Source organism: Eptatretus burgeri, chromosome 10, assembly GCF_056783735.1.
Source record: "Eptatretus burgeri isolate ZD-2024b chromosome 10, Ebu_testis_v1, whole genome shotgun sequence".
NCBI classification, from domain to species: Eukaryota; Metazoa; Chordata; class Myxini; order Myxiniformes; family Myxinidae; genus Eptatretus; species Eptatretus burgeri.
Genome location: NC_140970.1, coordinates 29,523,517 through 29,541,377, shown reverse-complemented (window position 1 = coordinate 29,541,377; position 17,861 = coordinate 29,523,517). Strand labels below are relative to the sequence as shown.

The window sequence follows — 17,861 nt, the reverse complement described above, 5'->3', positions numbered from 1 at the left end:
TAATCTGAACTGTCCGGGTCGACGATAACACCGCTCGGTTATCTCGATAGTACGGAACGGGCCGCCCAAGCGGCTCGTGTCCGGAGTCGACCTGTGGCGAAGTACGATTGCCCGGTTAACCATCCGCGTGGGTACTTAGGTAAGTCGAGTTTGGCGAACAACCCTACCCTACGCGGGTGGCCGATTGGCACGATTGTGGTGAGGTCGAAAGGCCCACCCGTGACTAGCTCCCGGCGTTGTTCCGAGAGGGTCACGACAGAATTGTCCGTCCGGTGGGCGATGTGCCGCGATTCGAGTTACGTGGCCGTTCGCACGCCGGCGGGTGCAAATTCGCAACAATAGCTATATTCTGTGGAAGAATTCCCTGGCTGAGTTAACATCAGGGGTAGTAGATATTGGAGTCCAGTCCAAAAGAGACGTAGCTACTTGCAGTCCCTGCCAGTTTGCTCGAGTGAAATGCCAGACTCACCAACATTGAGGCAGTTCTCTGAGAATAGCCAGAGAGTTGTTGACTTTCACAAGCACATGATTAGATGAACCAATTGGAGCAGAGGAAGAGGAGGGTTTGTTGGGAAAGTTAGTCATCGCCAAGTCCAGAAGGGAGGATTTGCCATTGGGAGAAATCTTGGTTGGAAAGTTCACAGATTGAATAAGTCTCATGGAGTCAATTAAGTCCTTTGCTGAAATACTATGCCTGGTGAGAGATACCAACACCCAGCCAAGTTGTATAGTGACAATTTAAATTGCCACATATTTGGGAGAGAGAGTTGGGATGAGTGGTTAAAAGTTTGTCTATGTTGTCGGAGAGAGATGTGGATGGATCCATCACTATTAGGACAGTCCAACGCACTGACGAACAAGAGGTGGTAGCGGAGGGGAAGTCGCAGCCAGAGCCAGAAGTCACATCCTGGGGATTTGGAGGTGTAAGATCAGTGCAAGTGCAGTGAGAAATTGAGTTATTGATGTAAAGTGCAACTTTGCCGCCAGGGCGTGGTTCAGAACTATCAAAATTAAGACCCATTCTCCACTCACTTCAATCTTAGAATCCAAGCTGATGAAACTTTCCACTATTTCCACATGATCGTCTCCCAATCTGAAACGTCGATCTTCTCAGTTGAAAAGGTTTTAGTCTTTTCTTCCTTTTTTTCGGTTGAAATAAAGTTCCAGATTTTTCACTTTTCTTCTTCACTGTCCACAGCACAGCAGTTTCGTTAAGTCCTCTTTACTTTCCACCAACAGTGTTATCATCAGCATACCTTATATTGTTGATACATCTCTTCCTCCAGTCTCCATGTCATCAAATTTTGATTTCCTCATAATGTACTCACTGTACATATTGAACAAGTAAGGAGAGAGAATGCACCCCTGTCTGAACCTTAATCCAATTCCAAACCATCCTGTCTCTCCATACTCTGGTATTGCTGTTCCTACTCGGTTCACTGAATCAAATGCTTTGCAGAAATCAACATGGGCTGCAAGCATCACCTGCGTTCAGTGAGGGCCCAAAGAGCAAGGATACTGTCAATCGTTGACTTTGTTGTAAATCCTGAATGCTCTGGGCGCTGGTGCTCAAGCAGATGGTGACGAACTCTATCACGATTTATCCGGGCAAAGACCTTGCCCATCACTGAGAGCAGTGTCACCCCTCGGTAGTTGTTGCAATCCTGGCGATCATCCTTCCCTTTCCAGAGAGTGACCCTTCCCTTTCCAGAGACAACCATGTACGAGGATGCAAATAACTGGTGAGAGCAATTCCCTGGGTTGTGGGTGTGAGATCTGGTCTTCGTGTAGACGTTCCAGCATGCCTCACCTTGACACTCACCACCAAGATAGGATGGCAGGTCACAGATGAAGCCGAGTGAAGAAACTCTGGCTGTGTTTATGAGAGATGCATGAAGACCTGTGCTATTGTTGAATCTCCATCATGTTATCATACAAATTTAACTTTACCAAGTGGTGCCTTCCCTTTGCTTCCCATTTAGCTTCCTGTAGACGTATGTCAAGGAGTGGTGTTTCAAGATGCTGGATTCCAACCAGAAACTGATGCTGCAGAGCTTCACGCTGCTCTACAAGTGAAAGGTAACCATGTCATTCAGTTTTTCGTTATTTTTGTATACACAAGGACATTTTGGCCCATTTTGTCTAACTCCACCAAAATGTTTTCATTTAAACTCTTCCACTAACTTGATCTCTCAATTTTGATCAATCACATAATGTTGCACAGGGAATTTGACAGGAGGCCAAAATCCATCATGCTTGTGCTTTATCAACTTGTTTATCGAAAACAAGTTGATAAACTAAAAGTGTCAGGATATCGACTTGTTTTCTGGGTGTGTATGATGGGGGGCGAGTATGAATCATCCGGTTCGTTTTAGAATAAACCATCCAGCTTTTAAACTTTGTGGTTATGGGTTTGTGTAATTCATCGACAAATTGTGTGTGCTCCTCAGTCTTAACATCATCAGGGCTTAATTTTTTTTTTGTACAAGGATCCAGGACTTGTAGTGGAGCTGCCACACACACACACGGACATGCAAATACTTAAGACACAACACAGGACTGTGAGATGAAACAAGCACAGCCACTGAGCTTTGTGGAAGTGCCATCACTTCCCAGGGCATTGGGTACCAGCTACGTCACAACAATGGCAACACATTTCTCACCACACTCAGCCGGGCATTTCCTCCTCCCCATAGATGCCAACCTCTGTGGATAGTCCATGCTCTTATCCTTTGAAATGCTGAGCGACAAGCAAGAAAGCAGTACACGCTATTTAAAAAAAATCTTTGGTATGACTTGGCCAGAGTTTGAACTGCCAACCTCAGACTCAGAGTGGATCCTATAACCATTACATCACTGAGTCTGGTTAAAAAAATTTAAGATAATGTGTTGCCAAACCCACCTCAATTTATACACCATTAGTTTTTCTTCAAAAGAACCTACATTAGCTTTTCTCTTATTGTGGGATTTCCAATAAAGGACAAATTAAAGAGCATTTTTCCTATCAGCCTCATGTTTTTCTCCATCTTGCGATTATCATAATTAATATCGTGTTTCATACAAACTTCATCAACCTTGTTGTCGGTTCTGCTCCAGGATTAAGGGTTTACATCTTATTTATTATAAGCAAAAGTATCTGGCCCCATTGATGGGAAAAGTTTTAGTTATTCTATCAATTTAAATTATATCATGGATTTTAAAAATGTTTCATTTTCTATATTTTTATATATTTATATTGAAGGCTCCAATCATGGATTGTGAGTCCTCATCGAGGCAAGGCCTTAAATAAAAGAACTGCATAGATCGAAAAGTGAAAAAAAGAACAGTCTAAGAGTTTTTGAGGATGTAAAAAATCTACTTTTTGAAAAAGGGAAGGGCATAAGTATTTGGAAAGACATGAGAAGGTAGGGTTCTAGAGCTTGGCAGCAAAGGGGAAGGAACAAATATAACGGCCCACCCTTGAGTTGCCAATGGCCACACAATGATCATGTGATGTGGTGGCTTGTCGAGTATTTTGGGGTCTTGCTCATGGCGGAAGTACACAAGCAGTAAGTTCTCGGATGCAAAAACTGAAGTAATAGCTGTAGAAAAGAGAAAGAGAGGGCCAGAAAGAGAGGGCCAGAAAGAGAGGACCAGAAAGAGAGATAGATAGAGATAGAGATAGAGGTAGAGAGCCAACTTTGCGGCGTAATTTGAGCATGTTAAGTTTTGACGTCAGATTGGGAGAGTTGATAAATCGGATTACTTTGTATTCAATTCTGTCCAGTAAGTATGTGTAGCTGGAACCTCCATAGATGTGGGAGCGGTACTCTATACAAGGCCGAATCAATCCTGCTAGGCAACGGAGGGGTCCATAGCAACGGTTCTTTCTCACACATAACTAGGACATACCATGAACCTACCATACCAGTTTCATGTATATCTGACTCATAGTCTCCGAGATATAACGAACTTCGTGTTTTTATTGTTTTCGACCAGGGTTCATTCAAAGTCTATCTTGTCCGACAGTTTTCATGGGATCCGGCTGGAAATTTTTGACAATATGGCTGAATGTACTGCCCACAGTTGCTCGTGGCCAGATTTTTGATTTTCGAATAAATAAATTTTTTTATGATTTTTCAAAAATTTCAAAGTCCCGTTGCTCGGCAATGGTGGTGTCCATAGCAACGGTTCTCATTTGCACACAACTAGGTCATGGTATGAACCTACCAACCAAGTTTCATCGAAATCGCCATTGTATTAACAGAGCACTGGACCGAACAGAGGGACAGACAGACAAACAGACAAACATATCGACGGAAAAAGTGATAATAAGGGTAGAACAAATTTCAAAAAAAAAATTTTTTTGAAAAAAATGTTTTTTTTCGACTACATCGACTACCCAATATAGATATGGATATGGATTTGAATTAAGTTTTTGAAGCATTAAACTTAACTTGATTACATTTGTCCAAATCCGAATTTAAGGAGGTGGCTGTGATGAAACGAGATGTCGATCGAGTGAGGGAAGATGGGGCAGATGGGAAAGACATGGAGGAATGTAATGTTGAGTCATCAGCATATGAGTGCATTTGGTTATTTGTAGAAGAAAGGTCACTGATAAAAAAGAAAGATGAGTGTTGGAGACAGGACAGAACTCTGATGGACACCACTGTTGATGAGGAAGGAGGGAAATGTTGAACGATCCACAATTACAGAGATGGAACGGTCGGAGTGAAAGCTCAATATGAGAGGGAAGATTAACGAAGGAAAGCCGAAAGAAGGAAGCAAGGATATCTGACCCAATGTCAAACTCTGTCAAAGGCTTTTGAGATATCAAGGCCGACAAGAAAGGATTCCCCAAAGTCTCTCAGAGAATAAGCCCAGACATTGGTAATGTAGGAAAGGATATCACCGGTAGATATTGCTTTACGAAAGCCATAGTGATGGTCAGATAGAAGATTGTGAGATTCAAGATGCTTGAGGAAATGGCAATTGAGAAGACATTCAAAGACTCTGGAAATGGGGAACTTTTGGAATTGTGTTTCACTCTTGGTTTCACTCAGAGCCAAAGCTCTGAGCTACTTGTACCATCCACTGTGAAATGGTGGTGCAACACCGGGTGGTGGAGGTTCAATTTATCTAAGAGTGCAAAATATCCTGGTTGTGAAATAAAATTTAACATCAACATTATTCATGCCTGTTCTCCCATCATTTCAAAAGTGAATGTTGAGCTTTTCAAATGCAGCTCAGGAAGCAGCCACCATAAACGGGAGACAGACAAACGTACGGACATACACCATGGTTCTCAATCCAGTATATAATAGATGACTTCCCTTCCAAGGAACTTTGACACGGAAAGGGACCATTTAGCCCATTAAGCCTGAATATGGTTGCCAACCTATGACAAGTTTATTTTTTGTTTCCAGAGCCAAGGCTTGTGGAAGAGCTATAACACTGAATGGATCAGGATGCAATGGGATAAAAGGAACAGTGGAGAGATTTGGGGGACGGGACACCAACAGCAGAGTTGAAGGACAAAATAGAGGGCGACTTGGACAAACAATGGGATGGACAGGATGGATACAGAATGGGGTGGACCCTTTTAAATTCCCTTCACACTCCCTCTTTCCCCCTCTCACTCTCACCCCCCCCTCTCTTTCTCCCCTTCTCTCCCCCACCTTCCCTATCTTTCCCACTCCTCTCTCTCCCACTCCTCTCTCCATGTCCCTGCTCCATCCTTTGTAAATGCCTTTAATGTCCTTTGCAGTTTTGTTTTTATCACTTTCACCATTCAGTTGTTACTTTTATTTGATATTTAATGTACTGTACTCTGCAGTGTCAGTGCAACCAAAGCAACCCCCTGAGAAAAGATTATACTGGGTGGTTTGCCATTATAGTTTGGGTTGGAATTAGTAATTTGGCCACGGTGCCACCAATAGCTCGCCCACTCTTTGCAAAGGACACCATGAGGATCTTTAACGTCCACCAACTAATTTCACTAGATGAGATGCCCAGTTTAACATCTATCAGAGGGACGACACTCGCATTGATGATTTACCCAATCTATGAGAGCTTATAGCTGGGCCGAGATTCAAACCCAGGCTAGACAGCTTAGAAATGAGTGTGCCTACCTTGAGGGCATCCTTCCAACCCAGTCGTCAGCTCTCAATGCACTGTTAAACAAACCGTGATTCCATGCTGCATTTATACATTTAAAATATATGTCGTTTGGTATCATGCATTTCTTCTGGTTGAACGTTGAGCTTTGCCTGTATGCAGAGCTTTTCAAAAGCAGTGCCAGAAGCGGCCACCAGAACTGGAGACAGCCAAACGCATGAATACATCCCACACTTCACACTATACAATAGATTACATCCCATTGCCCTTGTGCTTTATTTCTTCCAGACTATAACCTTGTATTTATTAATACAGACCTGTTACCCCCATCTCTTGGTGCTTTTATTATCTGTTCTTCCTGATCTTGGCTCATGGTGGTTAAATAGTTGTTTTTGTTCCTGTGTGCCGAGTGCAGGTTGTGATGAGTCCAAAATCATCAGCATTTTGACTAAAAGAAGTAACAGCCAGAGAAGGCAGGTGGCTGATGCTTACCAAAAGGCTTTCAGTAAGGTAAGTGTAAGTTGTGCTTTGGATCCAGGTCGAGCACATACATTAGCCTTGGAATCAAAGTGCTTTTCACAGTAACACTGAACTGAAATTGTCCCAAGGGCAGAATGTGACATTGAAGCATATTTGTCATGACCTTGTGTAATTACCACGAATCTTTTATTGTTATTATTATTGCCACTGAAGTAATGTGTAAAAGGATCAGATTTAAGTTCATGTTCATAAAAACTTGCACCGAATTTCCATCTTCTCGAGAAACATTCCGAATGAGGTTCTCCTGGAATGTTGGGTGAGAAGTATAGCTCAAATGATCGATGATCTGAAGGCGAGAGTGAGCTATGAAGATTCCGTGAAGATCATTGATCGAAGTAAAAGACTGAAATATTTTTGGTGCGTATTGGATCCATTTCCGAAAACTCGGCTCAAGTGATACCATGTGGTAGGGTGCGTGGTTCGGCACTCAATCAAGAGACACCATTTGGCAAAACACACTGATTTTATCAACTTGTGCAGATGTTTTATAATCACAATTGTAATACTGGAGTGTCTGAATACCAAAAGCACTTTCATGTTTAATACTACTTTCCCACTCCCACTACCAGTACCACTTGTCCAGGTTCCTCCTGATGACTTTATCTTTGCTCTTTGCTTATTTGGGTTCCTTCTGATGACCCCATTGCAGTATTTGGTCTTTCATTTGATTGTACAGGGTGACCTGAAAGTCGCTTTGCCCCTCCCCAATAAAGCATTAGTTCTTAAACCCTTAATATACTGTACAGGTTTTATTGTGCAGGTTTTACAGGTTTTATCAATCACTCAATGTATCTATATGTGCTCCATCATACAGATACAATGACTGATTAATTATTGTAAGTACTGCACAATAAAACCTGCATATTAAAATAATTTAAGAACGAATGTTTTACTGGGGAGGGGTAAAGTGACTTTCGGGTCACCTTGCACTAACAGTTTTTTGTATTACTACTGAGACCTACTTACTACTACTGATTGCACATACCCACATTCATCATTAGGATCTGAGTGTGGATCTAAAGAAGCAGCTGAAAGGGGGTTTGGAGGATGTGGTGCTGGGTTTGCTGAAACACCCATCGCAGTTTGATGCTGATGAGCTGTATCGCAGCATGAAGGTAAGCACCTGTTGTGACATCACCTGTGGGAGCATTAGCTCCTCTTCATTTTTTTTGTTACGAAACGGAACTCTGTCTTGTACTCTTGTCAAACCGTCAAAGTTAAAATTGTTGTTTTACTAGTATTTGCAAACTGCTCTTGGCATTGAGTGATCTTTATTTTGATTTGTATGGTAATTCTAATAGTATGAGTGATGTTATAGATGCCTATTGTTTGTGCAGGGCCTGGGCACAGACGAAGACAGTCTCATAGAAATCCTCGTGTCTCGCACCAACCAGCAAATCCGTCACGCAGCCAAGATCTTTGAAATCAGTATGTCTTGCCTTACTACTTCCTTTTTGAGTAAAACCTTTGTCTCAGTTTTGACAAATATTCTACAACTTTGATATTCTACAACTCTCCAAATCAAATCACAATTTCTTTATTTTCCGCCACATCTCTCCCACTAAATGGAGCAGGATATTACTTTATTGCACAATTCCACCCCCTCCTCCCCCCTCCCCAAATTGCTTGTGGCAACATACCAGTATTAATTCAACTTCAATGAGAGACAACTTTCTAAAAGTTATCAGAGGTAAACTCCTTGATAACATTGTTTCCCAAGTAATGTAAATCTAGGTTTGTCCATCATCATCATCACCAGTGTACCTTGCTCTTAGTTTCCTTCCAAGGATTCAGTCAGGACAGGGTTTTTGCCCTGTTTTTCCATTTGATTGAGATCCTGAAAACGGGTTTTCCAACCATTTTTTCAACGATCTCGCTCTCAACGGTCTCAAACTCATGCACATTCACATCCTCTTTGGCGACTATACCAGTAACGATGTTTCACAGAGATGGGTCTGGAGAAAATGGTGTGCAAGTGGAAAGTTTTTCCTTGATCTTTTCCAGGTCAGAGTGATCTCATTTCATCCTTGTTTCTGTTGATTCTTGGTGTTGCTCACTGGTCATGTAGGTGAGGTCATTGAATTTCTGCATGGCGTTGTTGTACTCAGATATGATGGGTGTGGACATGGTCCACAACGTGCGCATTTCTTCAGTCATTCCACTTCCATGAGTCAAGCCTCCACTACTCTTCAAGGACCGCATCAATGTCTGCTCAATGACAAGGTCAGAGCTAAGGCCTGCCCAGAACTGGTTGCTGCGGCGGATCACATGGAAACCCCTGGAAAATTTGACATGTACATCAGGATGTCTGGTCTCGAGTTGGCACATTTCTTGGACATAGAAATATGCAGATTTCAGATAGTTGTAGTGCCCAGCGGTGACAAATATTGGCAGGCAGTCCAACACTGCGCACAAGTGCATCATCGAAGATCCTGTGCGATCCGCTTTGATCACTGCTCGGGCAGTCTGCAGCATTCTCTGATAGTTTATCCACAGCTGACTGGTTTTGACCTTGTGCTAAGTTCTGCCTTCTTTGTGTCGATGTTTTCTTTGATTTGGATCAACATATCCAATGCTGCAGCACTTTCCAAAGTCATTTCTTTCGCCACCAAGGATGAGTACGTTTCTCCTGCATGGTCCACCAATGACTCTTACTGTGGGTTATCCTCCAGCAGATCCAACACAACCAGGTGATTGAGACATCTGTCCACCAGCAAATGTCCGTGGAAAGCTCTTTGCACTGATTTTCCAGTCATCATATGCTGGTCGGCATTTCCACCAACGACAACTTCCATAATGTTCCTGAGTCCTGTGCCTTCCATCAGTGTGCCGATTGCACCAAGTAGGTTCATGTATGTGTGAAAACATCCAAGCATCAAGACAATGCTTTTCAAGTGGCTACTCTGTGGTGCATCCATGATGATCTCTACAGCTTTCCAATACAGGGGCTGATCGATTGTAATCATGGGCAGAGTATGGTGTTTGAAAGCGAGATCGCAAATAAAATCAAGCGTGGACAGAATACATGTCTTGTCCCCAGAGTACAAGTCAATCATAGGCAAGAACACAAGTGATGATTGGCCTGGGTGTTCTAATCCTTTATGAATGATATGCATCATTCCCTGCCACCCAGGGGTTTCCTGTTTGAAGTTTAGTGAGAGCTCCCACAGTACATCAATTGTCCTATCACAGTTGACCAATGCCGGGAGTTGTTCGAACACGATGGTTTGGCGCACATTTTAGTGAAGTGATATTCGATTATTGGAATTTTACTTTGCACTGAAAAATCAAGGTTGGTAACATTTCTCCTTGGTATGACACGATTCTTCTTTCACCCTGGTGTGAGTGCTGCTATGATCCCCATTCCGTGGAAGGTGTCCCCCTGCCATCGATAGCAAGGATATTGTGGTAAACATTGTCCCCGGCAAAAAGAAGTGCCATGTCCAGCAAATCAATGTCATCCGCTAACATATCTGGAGCAACTGAATCTGCTGCGTTCTTTTCAAAACGCATGACTTCTTTATAAGAAGAACTAAATCCCATTTCATGAATGGTATCCATGAGGAATTGTGATCGATATAAATGATGTGCCTGCACTGCAAGGCCAACTTGTAAGGGAGCTACAATGGCACGTGGTCGAAACTGCCTGGACAATTGCGTGTCCTATTCCTGCAACCTTTCGTCTTGTCTCCTTACCCACGAAAAGACCATTCAACAATGTCCGCAGAGTGTCAGGAACAAACGATAGGGCAGAATCAAGCTTGAGCGACTTTGCACTTGGATACTGATTTGTAAGGGATGGCACATTCGACTTGATATCACATTTAATGAGTTGTGCCGCTGTTTCAATGATCGCCTGTTTCTGTGATTCTTCATCCTTTGCTTGGGTGTTGAAATAAGATCTCGGTATCTGTGATGTCTTTTCCCTCATTGTTACTCTGTCATGGAGGCCTTCCCCTTCAGCAAAACGAACATTGTCCCCATACTGTTCTTTCAATTTTCCCTTCAGGTATAGGCCATGGGCCAGATATGGCCACAGTGCACCCCCCCCCCCTCCCAGCAAACCTATGTTTTTTTCTGAATCCCCTGGATATACTGAATACGAATATGAATGTTAACATTGAAAAATTTGGGATGCACTACCTGTTTTGACCTTATGAATAGGGGTACCCTAAAATTATACTTTTATCGATTTGCGTCAAATTTAATTTACGGATGGAATCAAAATGGCATGCAGAAGGCCAAAATCATATCCAATATACATGTATGATGCATCAAATTGAAGATAATTGCATTCTGATCATCTGTATATGTCTAACAGTGGTGTACATTAAATCTAAATGTAATTATATACATTTGAATATATATTCCCTATATTTCGAATAAACACAAAATCAACACTCCGTATTCCTCAATGAATATATTTGACATTATATGAATTTTATTGCAGGTACAGACTATTCAATGACAGTGAGAAACGGTATTAATTACCTTTTATTTTTCGAAAATAATAAGCAACTATTGTGAAATATATACAACGTTATCACACAAAGCATCAAACGGGTATTCAGACAAATAACGTTTTCAACCAACCACATTTTGACGAAATACACATTTGTGGTCACTTTTATGGAACATTACTTGACAAACTATTACCATGATTACAGAGAATTAGTTATAATACCACACAAAATATTATGTAATAGTATAGTTTGAAAGCAACCAAAATATCCAAGATGGCCACCATCAGCATCACCAAACTACAAGATATTTCCTTGCACATAAACATTTCCAGTCTTTATATCTCCATAATCCGGATCATGTCAGTTCCCGACAATACAAGAATATTTTACGTGCAGTATTTCATTATCTTTCATATTTCTTCCCATATTCATCCATCATATTTCCAAACATACATCTACAACTTACAGTGCCAATGCAGACTGCAGAAAGCATACGTTTCAGAGTGAATAAAATAGTATTTATATTTGCATTATATCCGCATCATATTGAATACAATATTCATGGAACTAAATAACATAAACAAATCGCAAACATGGTAAGTATTTAAATATAACATATATTCTAAACAATTCAAAACAGAAGTATACTCCAATAGAAATGAATGTTCCTGTCATTAACGTGAATTGCAACTAATCCTACTCATTGTCAGACTCTGAGCTGTCTCCATTAAGATAGTCCGATTCGTCTGGAATGTCCGAGTCATTGATGTTCGCTGAATCTTCAGCAATGTCTGCCAACTGCTGTGGCAGGACCCCTCCCTCATACCAAAGAGGCTCCAGCTTCCCCTCAACTAAAATCCACCCATGTCCATCACTTGGCTCAGGGATCTTAAGATTTGCAACATGGGCTCTTTCCCAAATGCCAAGTTGGAAGTTGACTCTCCGGATTTGTTGCTCCAGGCTCTTTTTGCATGGAGGGAGAGTGCCCATGTCAACTGCGCTCGAACGGGAGAGACGGTCATCATCTTTCGCATACAGCTCATTCATTTTCATGAACCGCAACTTATCGACGCTCCGAGTACGAGGTCTTCCATATAACGCACATGTGAACTCGTCCAGGTCATCCATCAGGTCGTCGGGTACTTCCCACGTGTCTCCTAATCTAGCTAGAACTGGTACAAACTTGAGCAGCCAAGAAAGGGCCTTCAGTGGCTTCACCTTGCCTCAACCCTTGAAAGCGCTGGTCGAGTCGCAGCCACTGAATACATGAAGAGCCATTATTGCTGTTGAATGCTGTGTAGAATAACCACGGGCAATTTCGGTCACATCGATAAGCCTCTTCTTGTTCCCGGTACCTGTGTCAAACAAGATCGTCACATCTGTCATAGTTGCAGCATAGTGCATGAGGATGACAAATATATCCCTATCTGGACTCTTCACTCTGATGTGGCTGTACTTCTGACTCCTGTCATACTCGCAATACAGAACGATTCGAGAATCAGTTTCTTCTTGAGTGGATTTTAGTGTGTTCAGTTCTCTGTTACACGTTGACAGACCCGTCTTCAGATTTCAGTAGATATGCTGATCCACCACAAGTCACAATTACCTTCCCCCTGTGTAACTTGCTGGCATATGCGTCTTGGCTCCAGAGTCGAGTGAGGAGTTCAATGAACTGTTGCTTGTTCTCATCATTGCTCAAGAAGAACTTCCAATCTGCAGGTTTTTTAGTCTTTCCCCCCTTCAGAATCAGTTTGTCCCCGGTTCCTCTCCTCAGTCGTTCCATCGCCTTCACAGAGTTGGGTACGTAGCTATCTGTGCTAAACACGTCACCTGACTTCGGCAGGATGTTGAACACTTTTTTTGCATATCTGGCTGAAGTTACCTGGTATCTCCTTTCGGAAGTAGAAACAGGCATTGCCATCGAAAATGACAAGTGTTTCATCATTCGGAGGTTGGGCAGCATCCTCTTGGTCTTTCGTCAGGAAAGTGAAGGACTTTGATTTATCTCTTTTGGCCATGAAACCATCAGCAGTGCCAATACTGTATGGTACAGGAGTGAGTGGGCAGGTGAGAAGTTCTCTCAGGTCCAGTTGTATGCCTTGGTTTTGTGATTTCATGAACAGCTGGAAAGTGATTTTTTCCTGTCGTTGGTACTGTGCAGCTTTGTTCTTGGTGGTTGTAACTTTGCTCTTCTTGTTCATATCAGCGAGAATTTTCAAGTTGAGATGCTTGACTGGCTCGAAGAAGTCCCATCCTGCTTCCAAACGTGTGATAATGAAGGCTTCATTAGCATCTTTGCCTGCCTGCTCGGCTCTCAAGACATCTTTCTGGACTTCTTCAGATGCTGTGGCGCCCAATGAGAGGATCAATAGTTGATTTTTGCTTTTGACCTCGAAAGGATTCATGAAGCTTTCAACTGCTTCTCGTGTTCTTTCCACCAGCTTCTCTCCCTTCAGGATCTCGGATGGACGAAGATCGTGGTGCTTGGTTCCTGCTGTCATTCCAGATAACATGTCAGCCATGCTCAGGGTGGTATTGACATAATGGGATCGAGCATGGGTTGTTCGAACCAAGCATTGGTATGCGTCATTCGTCAGGAGGCCGGAGACACTTGTGGCACTGCCACCAGCTCCTCCATGGGACTTGGCATGACGCATAAAAGTTTCTTCCATGGTTTTGTCAACCGCACATCGATTACCGGGAATGAATGATCGAGCAACACTAATAGTCCCTCTCTTTAAGAGCTCCGTAATGCCAGGATGCGACAACTCGATGTTGGGCCTACTGCATGCCATTTGATTCCATCCATAAATTAAATTTGACGCAAATCGATAAAACTATAATTTTAGGGTACCCCTATTCAAAAGGTCAAAACAGGTATTGCATCCCAAAATTTTCAATGTTAACATTCATATTCGTGTTCAGTATATCCAGGGGATTCAGAAAAAGCATAGGTTTGCTGGGAGGTGGGGGGGGGGGTGCACGGTGGCCATATCTGGCCCATGGCCTAGTACGGAATCTGTATTTGTCAGAAATTCCCTCATTTTATCTCGTAAATGTGAAATTGTCAACTGTTCTTCATCATTATTCTCAAGGTAAGAGCAAACGTTCATGAATGCCTGCTCCTGATCTTCGTTTTTGGGCCGACCAGACTTTCTGCGCTTTAACTTTGGGACATTCTGGAACTGTAGTGGTGTGCGAAGCCTAGACCGGAAATTACCACTGCATGAGTGATGGTAAATACAGTCCGCAGCATGTAGATCACAGCAATAATATTCAATCCTGCCTTTCACAGTGAAGCCCATTCATCTGAACGATTGTCACAACACTCAAGAATGGTCTTCACGACCGTATCGGTCTTTACATAACTAAAGCCTGTACCTCCTGGTGTTACCGTAGTCCCACAGAAAAGGCAATCCATTTGGCTGTTGAACGGACCAGATGATACTCTGGCACTTCTCTTTGGTTGCTCACCTTTCTTTCCTTTTTGGCTTTCAATGTCTTTTGGATTGATGTACCACTTTCAACATTTTGAGTGTACTTTTTCACTCGCTGAAATGACGACGTCATCCCCTCTTTGCACACTCGCACTGTTGATTCCATCAGCTCCCTTCTGACGAACTTCAACCACATCAGAAGCATCTCCTAAGTCTTCACCGCAGATGGGGTAAGTCTCTTGGTTTACGATGCTAGCACTCATGGTCAAGCCTGAAAAGATGCAAAACAGAAGGTCATTAATAAATAGTCCATAAATAAATAATGTTAATAAATAGTCACACAAAGCAAATTGTATCTTAGATTTCACAATTATGTAATCATGTCACTGCAATTTGAAAAAGCCAAATGGATTCCTCGGCCCTGAAAAACATGGGGTTAGACACCAAAAATACTTGTCTAGGATGAATAATGAAGGAGTTAGGGTATTTTAAGGATTTTGCGGCCATCTTGAAAATTAGACCTTTCCAGCAGTCAGACTGTGGTCGACTTTTGATATGTTATTAAGCACACCTGATACGACAATAAACCATTGAGAAACCTTTTGTCGCAATTTTTTTGGAGTCGAACCATATTTTCAGCTGGCCATAGAGGGTTTTTTCTTTAACTTCTCCCTTCCAGTAATTATTGTTGTTTGGCCTTACCAAACATGGTCACAGGAGCAGTTACTTAATTTACACCATCTCCATCCTCCTCTATGCCTGGTGCTGGCTTAATAGTTCTGGTGGTGGGCTTGGGATCCTAGGATCCTGAGTTCAAATCCCACTCGGCTGTTGAATGAATACCATGTGGGGTTGACTCTGCCTGTCATCCTTCCGAGGTCGGCAAAATGAGTGCCAGCTTGCTGGTATACTGTGTCGGAGTGGCGACCCGTCCAGGATTGTACCCAATAGCCAAGGAGACTGCTCAAGCAAAACCAACGCTCTGCACAGATTATGGTCCCATTTGATGGATGGATCCTCCTCTAACCTAAAAAAAGAATGAATTACTTCAATTCCCACTGCAAATCTTACTGACCACTTTCTGTTTGGCTGATGGCCATCATTTTGGAAACACTCCCTTTTCTACAAAAATAAATCCCATTGCTTCCTAAATGTAAAACCTTACTGCCGACACCATTCTTCTAACTGTGGATTAACGTTTGTATATTGCTTTACTGAACAAAGCCTCACCCCTGCTAACACTTGCGACATGCCTCACCAATGCGTGCACTCGCTGCAGCCCCACAAATGACTGAACTCAGTCCACCATCACCATACAAGGAAATGTAACGCAGGTGGAGGCCATTCAACCCATCATGCCTGCACAAACACCATACTAATTTATCAACACAAGATCCAAGGAAGAAAATACAAAAATAAAGTTTTTAATTAATAAATAAAAAAGTTATTTTATTTTTGTAGGTTTTTTTTTTCTACCCCTCAGGGGAGGGGGCATGGGCTTGATTAAAAACAGACATCAACCATACAACCCCCTTTGACAAGACCCCCACCAACAGCACTCCATACACAATCACAAATCACCCATCAATGCTCAAACTACCTAAAAGTCCTGTCAACATCACGATACCCCTCTATCTCCATAACTTCCAGGTACCTATCTAATTCTAATTTATTTAAACTTATCTACTGTTTGGACCACCACTACCTTTCCAGGGAGGCCATTCCATGCATTAACTATTCTCTGAGTAAAAGTCCCCTGCTTTGCTACCGTCTTAACTCTCCACTTCTTTACTCTCAGGCTATGGCCTCTGGTCCTATCACTGTCTACTCTTTTGAATAATTCATCTGCACTTATTTTATCTCTTCCTTTCATCTATCTATAATTCCAGGTGTGTGTGTGTGTGTGTGTGTGTGTGTGTGTGTGTGTATTGTGTGTGTGTGTGTGTGTGTGTGTGTGTGTGTGTGTGTGTGTGTGTGTGTGTGTGTGTGTGTGTGTGTGTGTGTGTGTGTGTGTGTGTGTGTGTGTGTGTGTGTGTGTGAGAGAGACCGCTGTTTCTCACCAACCTCTGGTCCGATCTAATTGAAACTTTCCAGGTATATTACTGGGGACCTGAGGACGTGCCTTTTCAAGGTTTGATATTAATCGGACAAGTGCTTCCCAAGTTATGGCCATTTATTTACCAAACCAATGACAAGACACGTTGTTGCATGGGCGTGGCCGATGGGGAAGGGAAGCTCAGGCGCGTTCCCCATTACGGGTTACAACGTATGGGCTTCTGGATAATGATGACTTTGTGTATTCTAATAATTTCTCGATTTCTTATGCGCATTTATAGATAAACACAATGGCCCAAGTTATGATCGTTTTCATATTAGACGGTGTATAAATTTCGGGAACATCAGAGTGCTGGTATGCTCTGAACCAGGAAGTAAAATTTTTTCTCTCTCTTCTCTTTTTGTTTTTCCTTGCCACGACATTGCGAAAAGGTAAAATACGTTGGCGCTAATTGAATAATTGGGTATTAAAAATAAATTGCGAATAATCGTAACTGCGAATAATATCGAACTTCCGGGTCACGCATGTACGGGCACGTGAGAGCGAAGAAACGGCCTGTGTGGTTTATTTATTTAATTTTTATTATTATTTTTTTTTTTTTACGGGCACGTACTAGTTATCTTAAACATCTCTATAATATCTCCTCGTAAGCACCTCCTTTCTCGTGAATAAAGCCGTCTCCTTCATCCGCTCCTCATAGCTGAGTCGAGCTGGGCCCAGAATCCTTGTATAACTTCCTTGTATCAGCACCACAAGACAATTGTAAACAAATTAATCACACACGTGCACATTATCTTATGTGTTGTCATTTTCAAGGTACACAAAAAATATTTCTGTACTGATGGGTTTTAACCTATGCAGTATATGTAGGGCATCCCTTTATATGAACTTTTCTAGAGCATTACTTGGGTCCTCCTAAGACCACAAGGGTAGTGCGGCATGCACACGAGATTTTTTGAATCTGCCTTATTTTGTATTGTTTGGCGTTTTCTACAAACTATGCAATGTCTCTTGTTTTCTATAGTTTGCCACATGGCACATACCATATAAAGGGGTCTTTTCTATGTCCCTGGCATTTTCCCCAAGAATCCTCTTCAAATTTCAAGTCAATCAGATGAAAATTGACAATTTTAGAAATTCGGCCTATGTTGACCTCAAAAATAATTGGTGGTTGAATTCAATGACAAAATGTGCAAATCCTCTTCAAATTTCAAATGCATCGGATGAAAATTGAGGATTTCAGAAATGTGGTCTGTGTTGATCTCA

At 42.2% G+C, this 17,861-nt stretch overlaps 1 protein-coding gene across 3 annotated transcripts in view; it reads left to right on the top strand.

Moving 5' to 3' along the window:
* The window catches only part of LOC147018194 (annexin A2-like), a 104,156-nt gene that overhangs the window by 35,287 nt on the left and 51,008 nt on the right, over positions 1-17,861 (top strand). For all 3 annotated transcript variants that reach the window (XM_085897655.1, XM_085897653.1, XM_085897654.1), the window contains 4 exons: positions 1,983-2,079; positions 6,515-6,609; positions 7,641-7,754; positions 7,977-8,067. In XM_085897655.1, the coding sequence (XP_085753781.1) occupies positions 1,983-2,079; positions 6,515-6,609; positions 7,641-7,754; positions 7,977-8,067 (397 nt within the window). The remainder of the gene's footprint in view (positions 1-1,982; positions 2,080-6,514; positions 6,610-7,640; positions 7,755-7,976; positions 8,068-17,861) is intronic.